This window comes from Homarus americanus, unplaced genomic scaffold (assembly GCF_018991925.1).
Source record: "Homarus americanus isolate GMGI-L3 unplaced genomic scaffold, GMGI_Hamer_2.0 scaffold27875, whole genome shotgun sequence".
Taxonomy (NCBI): domain Eukaryota; kingdom Metazoa; phylum Arthropoda; class Malacostraca; order Decapoda; family Nephropidae; genus Homarus; species Homarus americanus.
Genome location: NW_024733870.1, coordinates 827,501 through 840,541, shown reverse-complemented (window position 1 = coordinate 840,541; position 13,041 = coordinate 827,501). Strand labels below are relative to the sequence as shown.

Below are 13,041 nucleotides of genomic sequence, written 5' to 3'. Positions count from 1 at the left end.
CCAGGTGTATAAAATGATACCTTTCTCACGTACACCTGGTGTTTACACTGGAAATAATTCAAAGCCCCAATAATTTACTGCCGTGATTCACTGAGCAATAAATGTCCCGTGGGCGTGTTGCAGCTGTACACCCTGAAGAGTGGGTGTAGTCTATAGCCATACTCCAGCTGTACACCCTGAAGAGTGGGTGTAGTCTATAGCCATACTCCAGCTGTACACCCTGAAGAGTGGGTGTAGTCTATAGTCATACTCCAGCTGTACACCCTGAAGAGTGGGTGTAGTCTATAGCCATACTCCAGCTGTACACCCTGAAGAGTGGGTGTAGTCTATAGCCAAACTCCAGCTGTACACCCTGAAGAGTGGGTGTAGTCTATAGCCATACTCCAGGTGAGCTGAACACACCCTCAAAACATCGTCACGCCACCTGCTGGACCGAGCCTCTTGATGTATTGCCCTACTTTGCACTTTACTTGAAGGGGTTTTGTCCAAGGGTTTTTTGTCCAAGGAGGTTTTTGTCCAAGAGGGTTTTTGTCCAAGGGTTTTTTTGTCCAAGGGGCTTCTGTCCTTGGGGGTTTCGTCCAGGGTTTTTTGTCCAGGGGGTTTGTCCAAGGGGGTTTTGTCCAAGGGGTGTTTTGTCCTGCGTGGGTTTTGTCCGGACCCCATTGAGACCACTAAAGCCATCCACATGATCACTCTGTTCTCCTTTACCTTTCGAATTAATTTTTCCGTCAGCAGCAAAATCTATTAAAAGTTATCACAGCTAATGACGTTATTTCACTTCTTCCCGCTGATAAACTCAATTAACGACTGATTGCAAACTTTCATATTGCTTAAAGTGTCCAAGAGTGCTGACAGTAACCTGGTGATATTACCTCAACCACTGCAACCACAATAATAACAACACAACTCCCACCACCACATCAGATACCACCACAATTGTACCACACTACCACAAATAACACCCTCTGACCACCACGCCCCTGTACGCCTCTGGGTCTCTTGAGAAGTGAAGGGGACAACAGTCAGGTCCCATCCAGCTAGGGGCATTAAATTAATAGTGACTACACCTTGACCCTCTAGTCCCCAGGGGCCTGTTCTTAGCCCCAACACCACATAAGCCTACTGTCCAATAACTCCTGCTAGCCCACACCTCCCCCCTCCTCCCCTCCCCCCACCCAACCCCCTCCATCCTCCCCCACCTCCCCACACCTTTTTTCTCACGTGGTAATTTCGCATATGTGACTGTTAGGTTAAACTCGACTATATCATTGGCACCTTCAGTATGGGGCCTTCCTGGTAACTATAGATCTATCTTACTGGATGCTTCATGGAGTACATAGCTAAACAGGATAGGAGACGTAGGCAGGATAACAGGATATTTCTAGACAATTCACATATACACTTAGACAGGATAGATTTAGTTCTCCCACACATACACACTAAGGTAGGATAGATTTACCTCTCTCACACATATACTAAGGCAGGATAGGCCTAGACTCTCCTACACACTAAGGCAGGATAGTTCTAGCTCTCACACACTAAGGCAGGATAGGCCTAACTCCCATACACCAGGGCAGGATAGGCCTAACTCTCCTACACACTAAGACGGGATAGGCCTAGCTCTCCTACACACTAAGACAGGATAGGCCTAACTCTCCTACACACTACGGCAGGATAGACCAAACTCCCATACACTAGGGCAGGATAGGCCTAACTCTCCTACACACTAAGACAGGATAGGCCTAGCTCTCCTACACACTAAGACAGGATAGGCCCAGCTCCCACACACTAGGGCAGGATAGGCCTAGCTCTCCTACACACTAAGGCAGGATAGGCCTAGCTCTCCCCACACTAAGACAGGATAGGCCTAACTCTCCCTACACACTATGGCAGGATAGGCCTAACTCTCCATTCCATCTCATTAGCGAGGAATTAATCCCAGGATTATTAAACTGCCCCTCCGTAAGCCCCCCACTCCTGCACCGCCTACTACAGTGACAGCTAAAGCAACAGTGCCAACAGTAACAACAGGAGGAACAGTAGCAACAGTGCCAATAAACAACAGGAGGAACAGTAGCAACAGTGTAACAGGAGGAACAGTAGCAACAGTGCCAACAGTAGCAACAGTGCCAACAGGAGGAACAGTAGCAACAGTGCCAACAGTAACAACAGAACAGTAGCAGCAAAGCAACAGGAGGAACAGTAGCAACAGTAACAACAGGAGGAACAGTAGCAACAGTGCCAACAGGAGGAACAGCAGTAACAGTATGGCCAACAACAGTAACAGCTATTAAAAGCACAAAAAAGAAACAAGTAATAATGCAACAGAAGCACAGTCAATAACAGGTAAAACGGTAATAAAGGAAGAGAGAGAGAGAAGGAGAGCAATAACATGAAGTTGTAAGAAACAGTAAAAGATAGTGGGGGAGGGAGAAATGAGGGAGGAGAGAGAGAGGAAGTGGTGGGGAGGTGAGGAGGGGTAAGTGGTGGGGAGTGAGGAGAGAGGGTGGTGGAGGGGGTGGTGGTGGTGGTGAAGGGAGAGGGAGGGGTGGGGGGGGGGGAGGCAGTGAGGGTAAGTGGTGGGGGGGGTGGGTGGGTGTGGGCGGCATGAATGTCCTCAGGGAACAATAACTATTCATCACTACCATCATCACCATTACCACTACCACTATCAACTATCCCCACTACTACCACCATCCCCACTACCACCACACCACCACACACTCAACACACCCGGCCTCCCCAAGGTTTAATCTACCACTTTACCACCCAAACTTAATAACACTACTACTACCAATACCACTACCACCACCACTACCACCACCCCACAACCACTACCACCCCCACCACGACCACCACCTCGACATAAAAGCCGTCGTTTAAAAGTTATAACAACGTAAACTTCCCCAGTGTATCATTATAGGTGTAATGACTTCAAAATATTCCAAAGACACGTATAATTCTACAGCAAAACAAGACATAAATTATAGGTAACCCAGAAACTAGTTGATAATCTATTAATTCTTGTATGTAGTCTCTAAAGCGTCTTAGGGGAGGGAAGGGTCGCGTGGGGAGAGGGTCGTGCGGGGAGGGTCGTGTGGGGAGAGGGTCGCGGGGAGAGGGTCGTGGGAGAGGTCGCGTGGGGAGAGGGTCGCGTGGGAGAGGGCCGTGGGAGAGGGTCGTGCGTGGGAGAGGGTCGTGCGTGGGAGAGGGTCGTGCGTGGGAGAGGGCCGTGGGAGAGGGTCGCGTCACATTACTATCACCAGAATGGAATTTTTTTAGTTTGCATTAACAATTTATTAACACGATACACTAACTAATACTTTAATCATGAATATTTTATTACTGTTAGGGTTAAGACTCACCAAACAATATTACCAACATAATAAAATATTTCATAACTTTAATTTCAAGATCAATTTATAAAGCAACGGAAATTTAACGTAAATAAATATATATAAAAAATAGTTAATGAGAAAATAATTACTATAAAATGTTTTTATTTGTTAGAAAATGTTCCTTGGTTCTAGCAACTCGTAACAAGTACTAACAACGACACAAAATACTACATAAATTTTTTTTAGTACACTCGCAGATGGTCCACCATTAGCGGCCTCTACTACCGTTTCATCTTAGTAAATATGTGAATTTCTTAAAAAAAAAATTTCTTACTAAAACGAAAGATTAAATTATAACATTACCGTACTAGGCAGGCTGCTAGTTGTTCCCGAGTAAACACAAACGAGCAAACATAAATTGTTAGGCCAAGGAGCAAGACGCTTCCAGCTTTCAAGTGAGGAAAAGAAGAAAAAGAAAGAAAGTGAGGCATAATAAAGTACAAGTAGGAGGGCCGACTTCTCCTCCCTCTCATCTCTTTACTTAATCCTTTGACGCGTTCTTTACACACACTGTCACAGACCTTCTACAGTGTGTGTGTGACAGTGAGGGTGTGTGTATGTGTGTGTGTAACAGTGAGGGTGTGTGTGTGTGTGACAGTGAGGGTGTGTGTGTGTGTGACAGTGAGATGCGCAAGAGCCTCCCCAGCACCGGCCCAGCTCCCACACAACACACACTACCTTATTCACGAGAATGTTCTAATTTTTTCTTCCTTAATATATCACCAGTTATTCCTAGTACCATTCTGTCTTACAACAACAACAAAAACAACAAACAATAACAACAACATAGCCCCTCACCCACCACCTAAATCACCCTCACCACCACTCACCCCTCACCCCCACCCACCACCTCACCACCTAATCACCCCTCACCACCACCACCTCATCCACCACCTAAATCAGCTCACCACCACAACACAGCCCCCTGGGTCGTCAAGCAGTGGCATGATACACCTCACCGTTCTCACCACACCTCATGCAATATCAAGACAAGTAGAAAAAAAAATATATAAAAAAATAAGAAAAGTGGTATATCTCAGGGCCGTGGTGTTAGCTGGGGCTGGTGTTAGCTGGGACTTGGTGTTAGCTGGGACTTGGTGTTAGCTGGGCCGTGGTGTTAGCTGGGCCATGGTGTTAGCTGGAACTTGGTGCATGGGGCGGGCCGGAGCTGAGGAGGTACCAGGTTAACTAAGACTAACGACCTCCAGGAGACTAAGAGGAGGAAATCGCTGCCTCAGAATCCTGCCTGAAGGAGTTGGCTGGCAGAGGAAACTTAGAAATATTCCTTTGTTCAGTAGGTAAAAAAAAATAAATAAATAAGAATAATTAAATATATAAATAATAAACCTTAGTGAAATTTCAAAGTATTTTATCACAGCCTTTAATATATCAAGTTTGTGTTATGTTACTGAAGGAGGGAGGGGGTGAAGACATGCCTGGCCGCTCCTAACCACCACTACCACCCACCTCACCCACTACCCACTACCACCCACTCACCTACCACCACTACCACCCACTCACCCACCCAATATCCACCTTTTATCAACCATTCTAGACGCAATTTTCTTTTCTCAAAATCAACAACAGGGAAAATAGTAAACAAACTCTCTTCTCCCACATCTCCCCACAAACAAACAAACACAAATAATATGCAAATTATCCCAAAGTAATCCCAAAGTTCCACCCCCAAAAAAAAGTTTCTCGTAAATCCATATTTGTTGAACTTTCTGTACCAAATATTGTTCCATTTTTCTCTATATAATTCATCTATATTAATTTATAAAGATATAGTCCCATTTAATATAGTTGTTTGGTAATGTTCATATTAGTGATTAGTGTTGTTTATAAGTACAGGTGTGAAAGTGACGTACAGGTGTGAAGGTGACGTACAGGTGTGAAAGTGACGTACAGGTGAAGGTGATGTACAGGTGTAAAAGTGACGTACAGGTGAAAGTGAAGTACAGGTGTGAAGGTGATGGACAGGTGAAAGTGACGTGTATAAGTGTGAAAGTACGTATGTAATCAACACTAACCTCCCCCTCATCTTCCCCCATCTATTAGTGAGTTCCTAAAGCACTCACGCCGTCACTCAAGCTCACATTATATAAAACAATAGGAAATTCATGTAGAAAATAATAATGATGATGATGATATTTTCCTGTGAGAGAGTGTACGAGTCACGACACACACACACACACACAAACAAACAACACACAAACATAACACACACACACACACACACACACACAAACAAACATACACACACAAACATGAACACACACATACACACAAACAAAAGAAGAGGGGCAGTGCTTGCCGTGTTGCCACTCCATCACTAACTTTTCTACTTTGAGGTTCAGGGAATGGCAGCCTCCCACCCTCATATATTGCCACCACTCCCTGACCTTTGCCACCACCACTACCACCATTTCCTGACTCTGCCACCACCACTACCACCATTCCCTGACTTCTGCCACTACCACCACCCCTGACCTTGCCACCACCACTCCCAATTTACCCTGACATCAACATCACTATACAACCACCACCACAACTACTAACAACACTACCACAATACTACTACAACCACCACTACTACTGTACCAACACTACCACCAAAATACTACCATTTCCACCACCACTACTAAAACCACCACCATTAGCATCAACAACTACCACCATCACTACCACAGCTACCACCTCCACAACTATTACACAAACAGTATAGGGTAGAGGAAGGAGGAGGAGGAGGGAGGGTAGGAAGAGAAAAGAAGGAGGGAGAGTAGGGAGAGAGAGAGAGAGAAGGAGGAGAGAAGGGAGGAGGGAGAGAATGAGAGGGAGGTCGAGAGTGTGGCTACATCTCCTGGAAGCGACTCTGCCCTTCCTGCTGTTATTAGTGGCCCCCACCCCACGAGGGCCGTACTGAAGGTCCTCGCCACCACCAGCCTCGCCACCCCATGCACCACACTCGCCAGCCCATACACTAAACCCCTGGTCACCTTCCTTCCTCGCCCCTGATACAGCAAGGACTCAGGATCTCTTCACCTCCTTCACAATCCTTCTTATCTGTGAGGACCCAAACATCACAACCCCAATCCCCCACCTGACCCCAACATCACCCCAACTCCCATTCCTCGCCTGTGGGACCCCATCACCCCTCCCTCCCCCAGTATAATAACATCATTCACTGGGCACTATAATGGGAGCTCTTTCCTTCCTCCTCCACGAAAATATTCTCCGTTCACATTATTGGTGACTATTATAGTATATGGGAGGGAGGGGGGGTGTCAGGGAGGAGGGGGGTGTGTCAGGAGGGAAATCAGGGGAGGGGGGGTCAGGGGAGGGAAGGGAGGGAGAGACAAGACGAAGAAGGGAAGGGGACATGGAAGGGAAAGAGAGGGCGAAGGACTGGGAAGGAGGGGGGAAGGAAAAAGATGAGAGAATTGGAAGGAAGAGGGAAGAAGGAAGGTTAGAGATAGGGAGATAAGGAAGAAGAGGAAGATAACGGCTGAGGGGAAGAAAAATGATAAAAGCAAGAGTTAGAAGACAGAAGAAGAGAGAGAGAGAGAGAGAGAGAGATAAGAAAAGTGAAGGTGATACAGAAGACGAAGATAAGAGGTTGGAGAGGAGGAGAGAGAGGAGGAGAGGAGGGGAAGGAGAGGGAAAGAGAGGGGAAGAGAGGAGGGAAGGAGGAGAGGGGGGGAGGGAGAGAGGGAGGGAGAAGGAGAGGGGAGGAAGGGGAAAGAGGTGTAAGATAAATTAGAATAAAAAGGAACAGGAAAAAATGAGGAGAGAGAGAGAGAGAGAGAGAGAGAGAGAGAGAGAGAGATGCGGGTGAGGAGGGTCGAGAGAGGGCTAAGAGGAGGGGAGGAAAAGGGAGAGGAGAAGAGGAGGAAGGGGAGGAGGCAAGTGGCGGAAAAGTGCAATAAAGAGTATGAACTTGTATCATAGTAAACACTCTTCCCTATGGCGCGTCTTAGGCCCTGGGTGAGGCTCTGAGACCTCCTGATGCTGATAGTGAGGCTCTGGACCTCCTGGTGCTGATGGCGAGGCTCTGAGACTCTCCTGGTGCTGATGCAGAGGCTCTGAGACCTCCTGGTGCTGAGGTGAGGCTCTGAGACCTCCTGCAAAGGATGCAGAGGCCCTGAGACTCTCCTGGTGCTGATGGCGAGGCTCTGAGACTCTCCTGGTGGATGGTGAGGCCTGAGACTCTCCTGGTGCTGATGGTGAGGCTTGAGACTCTCCTGGTGCTGATAGTGAGTCTTGAGACTCTCCTGGTGCTGAAGGTGAGGCTCTGAGACTCTCCTGGTGCTGAAAGTGAGGCTCTGAGACTCTCCTGGTGATGATGGTGAGGCTCTGAGACTCTCCTGGTGATGATGGTGAGGCCCTGAGATTCTCCTGGTGCTGATGGTGAGGCTCTGAGACTCTCCTGGTGCTGATGGTGAGGCTCTGAGACTCTCCTGAGAGGATGGTGAGGCTCTGAGACTCTCGTGATGATAAGGTTCCGGAGGATTGTTGGAGAGAGCTGATGAACTAAAACTAACCTAACCTAACCTAACCTAAAGGTGTAACCTAAGTCCTAATAAACATTATAAATAAAAAAATAAAAAGGAAATAAAAGATAAAAGAAAAAATTAAATAAAAAAGAAAAAACTGAAATAAAGGAAAAAATTAAAAAAAGGAAAACTGAAATAAAGGAAAAATAAATAAAAAGGACAAACTGAAATAAAGGAAAAAATAAAAAGGAAAAAACTGAAATAAAGGGAAAAATTAAAAAGGAAAAACTGAAATAAAGGAAAAATAAATAAAAGGAAAAACTGAAATAAAGGAAAATTAAAAAACAGTGGGAAAAGAAAAAACAAAATATAAATGAAAATCTATGAAAAACAATCCAATTACACCAACCAACTGAGCGTCCCATCATTTAACGACCACAGTCAGTCAGTCAGCTTACACGGAGAGGTAAACACAATGGTAGGCCAGGTAAGCTTCTGTGCAGTGTACGTGGGAGTGCACACACCTGAGCGACCCTTACACCACACACACACACACACACCTGAGCGACCCTTACATACACACACACACACCTGAGTGACCCTTACACACACACATCGTTACGTACATAAAATATCAACTTACTTCACTTCTTTCATTTCTTTCAAGGTCAAAATCAACTAAAATTACTCATCTATCGTGTATGTCTGTCACTGTAACTACCGAACACTTGAAACAACCCAATTGGAGGTTATTGCTATCAGGGGATCGTGAAAGCTAACTAGTTTTTGTTATCAAAAAAAAGAGAGAGAGTGTGTGTGTGTGTGTGTGTACGACCCCCCCGAGGACCACCAGAGGGCAGGGTGGTCGTAGTCAAGGGCCCTCACGACCACCGCTGTCACCACTCGTCACTCGTCCAAATCATTCGTCATCCTCCAGGTATCAAATTATGTTTGTTGATGTGGGGTTCGTCCTCTTGTCTGGGACTCAATGTATCAATTCTGACTCCGTGTGTGTGTGTGTGTGTGTGTGTGTGTGTGTGTGTGTGTGTGTGTGGGGTCACTATCCAAAACTTCCTCCCATATCACACCCCCCTCCTTTCTCCATCACACCACTAAAATCCTGCCTCCTCCACCACCCCACCCAACAACCCCATCTCCACCACCCCATCTCCAACAATCCTCCTCTCCCCTTATCCCCAGAGTGAGGGAGGAGAAGCCTACAGGTGAGGCAGGTGAGGTAAAACACGGCTGGCCTACGACTGGCTCAGCACCACACACGTAAACTATTATTATTATTATTATTATTATTATTGTTATTATTATTATTATTATTATTATTATTATTATTATTATTATTATTATTATTATTATTATTATTATTATTATTATTTCCCATTTATTCATTTCTTCTCTATACTTGAAGCAAAATTCAACGTTCACTTGCCATTTTTGTCATTCATTATTTAGTTTTCAAAGTATAATATAATAGTTAATGTAAATGATAAAGAACGAAACAAAATAAGAAACAACGAAAGGAAAAAGAAGCGAAAGGAAAGAAAAACAGGAAAAATAAATAAAAATGGAAAAAAAGAAATAAGAAACACGTTGAGGACATTAAGTATTGTAAACTAAGGTCCATCGTCAACACAACACCCCAGGAAGGTGCTGACCACCCCCCACACAAGATGCCTACACTGACACTGTATTCCCACTACTTGATACAAGATAAAATGTGAGTTGGAGGCGGTGTGACAGTATACTGAACACTAAACCTATAGTATACAGGGAATCACTGTAGCCAACAATACACTCGACCATATTCACTTCCTCAACTGTAACGTCAAGTATACACATTCACAACTGTATGAATTGGAAGTACCCCCAGGCTCGAACCAGCAAAGCCGTAGGATATAACGAGTGTTGTGTCCACTCGACCACCGCGACCTAGAAAGATCAAGACAATGGAAAGAAAAGAGTAGGGAAAAAAAAACTACACGGTGACGAACTGGCAGCCTCAAGACCCTCAAGCGCCAAGGTGAACAAATCGCTGTCTCACTCCTGAAGGAAAAAAAGCAATGACTGTGAGACAATGACCAGCAGGAGGGAGGGAAGGAGGTACTTCTTTTTCTACCTGTAAGGAGAGAGAGAGAGAGAGAGAACAACAGTAACATTTAACAGGGGTAGAAAGAGAACTTGGGAAGGTGAAGTACTGTAATGAACTAAGGCAGCAAGGAAATGGCGCCCACCACAGGAAGGAGGAACAGGCCAGCAAGAGAAGAATTGTCTGAATAATGTAGTATATACCAACACTTAACCGTCTTCACCTGTCCTCCCTACCCCACTTTATCCCTCCCCCCTCATTCCTTCCTCCCCACTTCTTCTCCATCTCACATCCCTCTTCCCCTCCTACCTTTGTCAACTAATCCTCCAATCACCTCCTCCCACTCATCCTTACCCTCTTCCCCACCTCTTCCTTTCATTCCTCTCATCCCTCACCCCCACATTCCCCGCACTTGTACCGCCAACGTAGACAAAACAAGGCTTAGAACCTCCACATAAAAACGTTTCTAAAACAAATGAAGAGCGACCAAACGTTTGTTCCTTCCTGTACTCAGTCGGCGAGTCTCGAGGCCAAACAATTCAGGAGATATAAATGAGTTTTTCTCCTGAGTTATAATTATCATGTCGAGGCTTAAATACTCGAACCTAATCAACTTTAAAGCTGTAATGGAGACTCACAGTGTTGGGGATTCCGGTCAACAAGAGGAGGTGGGGGGAGGAGGGGGACCTGATGTGGAGGGGACCTGGTGTGTGGAGGGGACCTGGTGTGTGGAGGGGGACCTGGTGTGTGGAGGGGACCTGGTGTGTGGAGGGGAGGTGGTGTGAAGGGGACCTGGTGTGTGGGAGAGGGGAGTGGTGTGAAGGGGACCTGGTGTGTGGAGGGGGAGGTGGTGTGTGAAGGGGGACCTGGTGAGAGAGAGGGGACCTGATCGACAATATGGAGGGGTTCTATAGTGTGAAGGGCGTATAAATATGTGGACGAGAAGTGACTTGACTTGACTGACTGATTGATGACTGATGGAGCTCATGGTTGACTACTACTTGCCTGCCATCTACCAACAGCTAAAACGCCCCTGGACAACACACACACACACCCCTTTACTATCCCTTCCACTCCTCTACCCTCTGTTGAACTCGGTCTCAAAGTCCCCAAAATCAATCCTCACTCCAAGAATGCCGAGTCATTTTATAGATCCAAAAATCCCCCTATCGACTCCAAAATCTTTCCAGGCCTCAATTTTTGCTTCTATTTTTGGAGGGGATGTGACACAATCCTTCTAGCGGTGCAGCCTAACATGTTCTCCATCCTCCGTGAAACTGCAACACTGGGATCCCATTTGTAGTGTTGGAGTGGTGTGTTGGTGAAGCCGGGTAAAGCCCCACCTCCCCCAGGGTGTTACAGCGCCACCACTGGGGACAGCCATAACAGAGAACTAACCCCTATTTCTTAGTTGATCCTTCCCTCCCTCCCCTGGGTACACAAACACATATCCCTGGGGCTCTACATACCTACTGCTTCTTCTGCCGTTGTTACCTTCCTTCCTTCCTACACAAATGTTCTCGCTTCACTACGTTGTGATTCACCTCTGTTTTACCACCTCTTTACCTTGCGTCTAAATATACCTTCGACAGATTTTCTCCTTACGTCTATATATAGTTCTTTACCTACAAATTATTCCCAGTTTCTCCTCTTCTCTGATTTATTTCGTCTTGCTTTTCACCACCACTTTTTTGTATCCTAGACTCGGGCCACTCGTGACGACTTTCTCCCCACGGATTAAGAAGTGAACCAACCTAAGATACTGCAACTCTCTCTCTCTCTCACAAGTCACCAGGTTGCCTCGTCTCATGCCTTGTCCACTACCTACAGTACACCACCATTTTCACGAGCTGTACTGTAAAGTTGTAGGAGAGGTGGTGGTGAGGTGTGGTTAGTTGTACATTGGTTGTTATAGATGATCTAGTGGTAAAGCTGAAAGGACGTTGCGTCATGGTTAGCAGGTGGTGGGTGATGACAGGGTGGTGGTGATGACAGTGGTGTGGTGATGACAGTGGTGGTGGGTGATGACCGTCGGTGGGTGATGACAGTGGTGGTGGGTGATGACCGTGGTGGTGGGTGATGACCGTCGTGGTGGGTGATGACAGTGGTGGTGGGTGATGACAGTGGTGGTGGTGGGTGATGACAGTGGTGGTGGGTGATGACAGTGGTGGTGGGTGATGACCGTCGGTGGGTGATGACAGTGGTGGTGGGTGATGACAGTGGTGGTGGGTGATGACAGTGGTGGTGGTGGGTGATGACCGTGGTGGTGAGAAACAACAGGGCAGCTCTCACCATTCACCATTCCTGACACAATACTAAAATTTACGAATAATAACACCGCCACAAATAGCAACACAATACGTCATCAGCGCCCACAGCCAAGCTCTCCCGGGGTGGGGGGGGTGGGGAGAGGGGGAAGGGGGTTTAGGGTGAGGTAATTATCCATCATCATGTTCATCAGTGCAGGTAAATCAAAACTTGCCTGACACACTGACCCCAAAGTTGACACAATGACCTTGACCTTTGACCCAGTGACCCCAAAGCTGACTACTGACCAAACATATAAACAAACTAACAGATGAATAAATACCTGACATTTTTACGACGCAAATTAACAAGTAAAAATTAACTAAGAACAAAAAAAAATGTTTATTACAACGTGTTAGAGATCATCCACTGAATCATGATGGTTTAAAGCGGCCCTAACACGGTGTTGGGAGAAGTAAGAGAGTGTTGGACACCCCTGAGACACAGAGGGGGTGCTGGAGGGGGTGCTGGGAGGGGAGGAGGGGGTGCTGGAGGGGGTGCTGGGAGGGGTTGCTGGGAGGTGCTGGGAGGTGCTGGGAGGGGCAGTGAGGGTGCTGGGAGGGGTGCTGGGAGGGTGCTGGAGGGGGTGTGCTGGGAGGGGAAAGGAGGGGGTGCTGGGAGGGTGCTGGAGGGGGTGCTGGGAGGGCAGGGAGGGGTGCTGGGAGGGAAGGAGGGAAGGGGTGCTGGGAGGGGTGCTGGGAGGGGTGCTGGGAGGGGTGCTGGGAGGTGCTGAGGGGTG

At 46.8% G+C, this 13,041-nt stretch overlaps 1 protein-coding gene across 1 annotated transcript in view; it reads right to left on the bottom strand.

The window, feature by feature from the left end:
- Positions 1-7,343: 7,343 nt before the first annotated feature.
- Positions 7,344-13,041, bottom strand: part of LOC121870058 — a 68,119-nt gene continuing 62,421 nt past the window's right edge. Inside the window, exon 3 of the mRNA XM_042371798.1 lies at positions 7,344-7,877. Coding sequence (XP_042227732.1) covers positions 7,344-7,877 — 534 coding nt within the window. The remainder of the gene's footprint in view (positions 7,878-13,041) is intronic.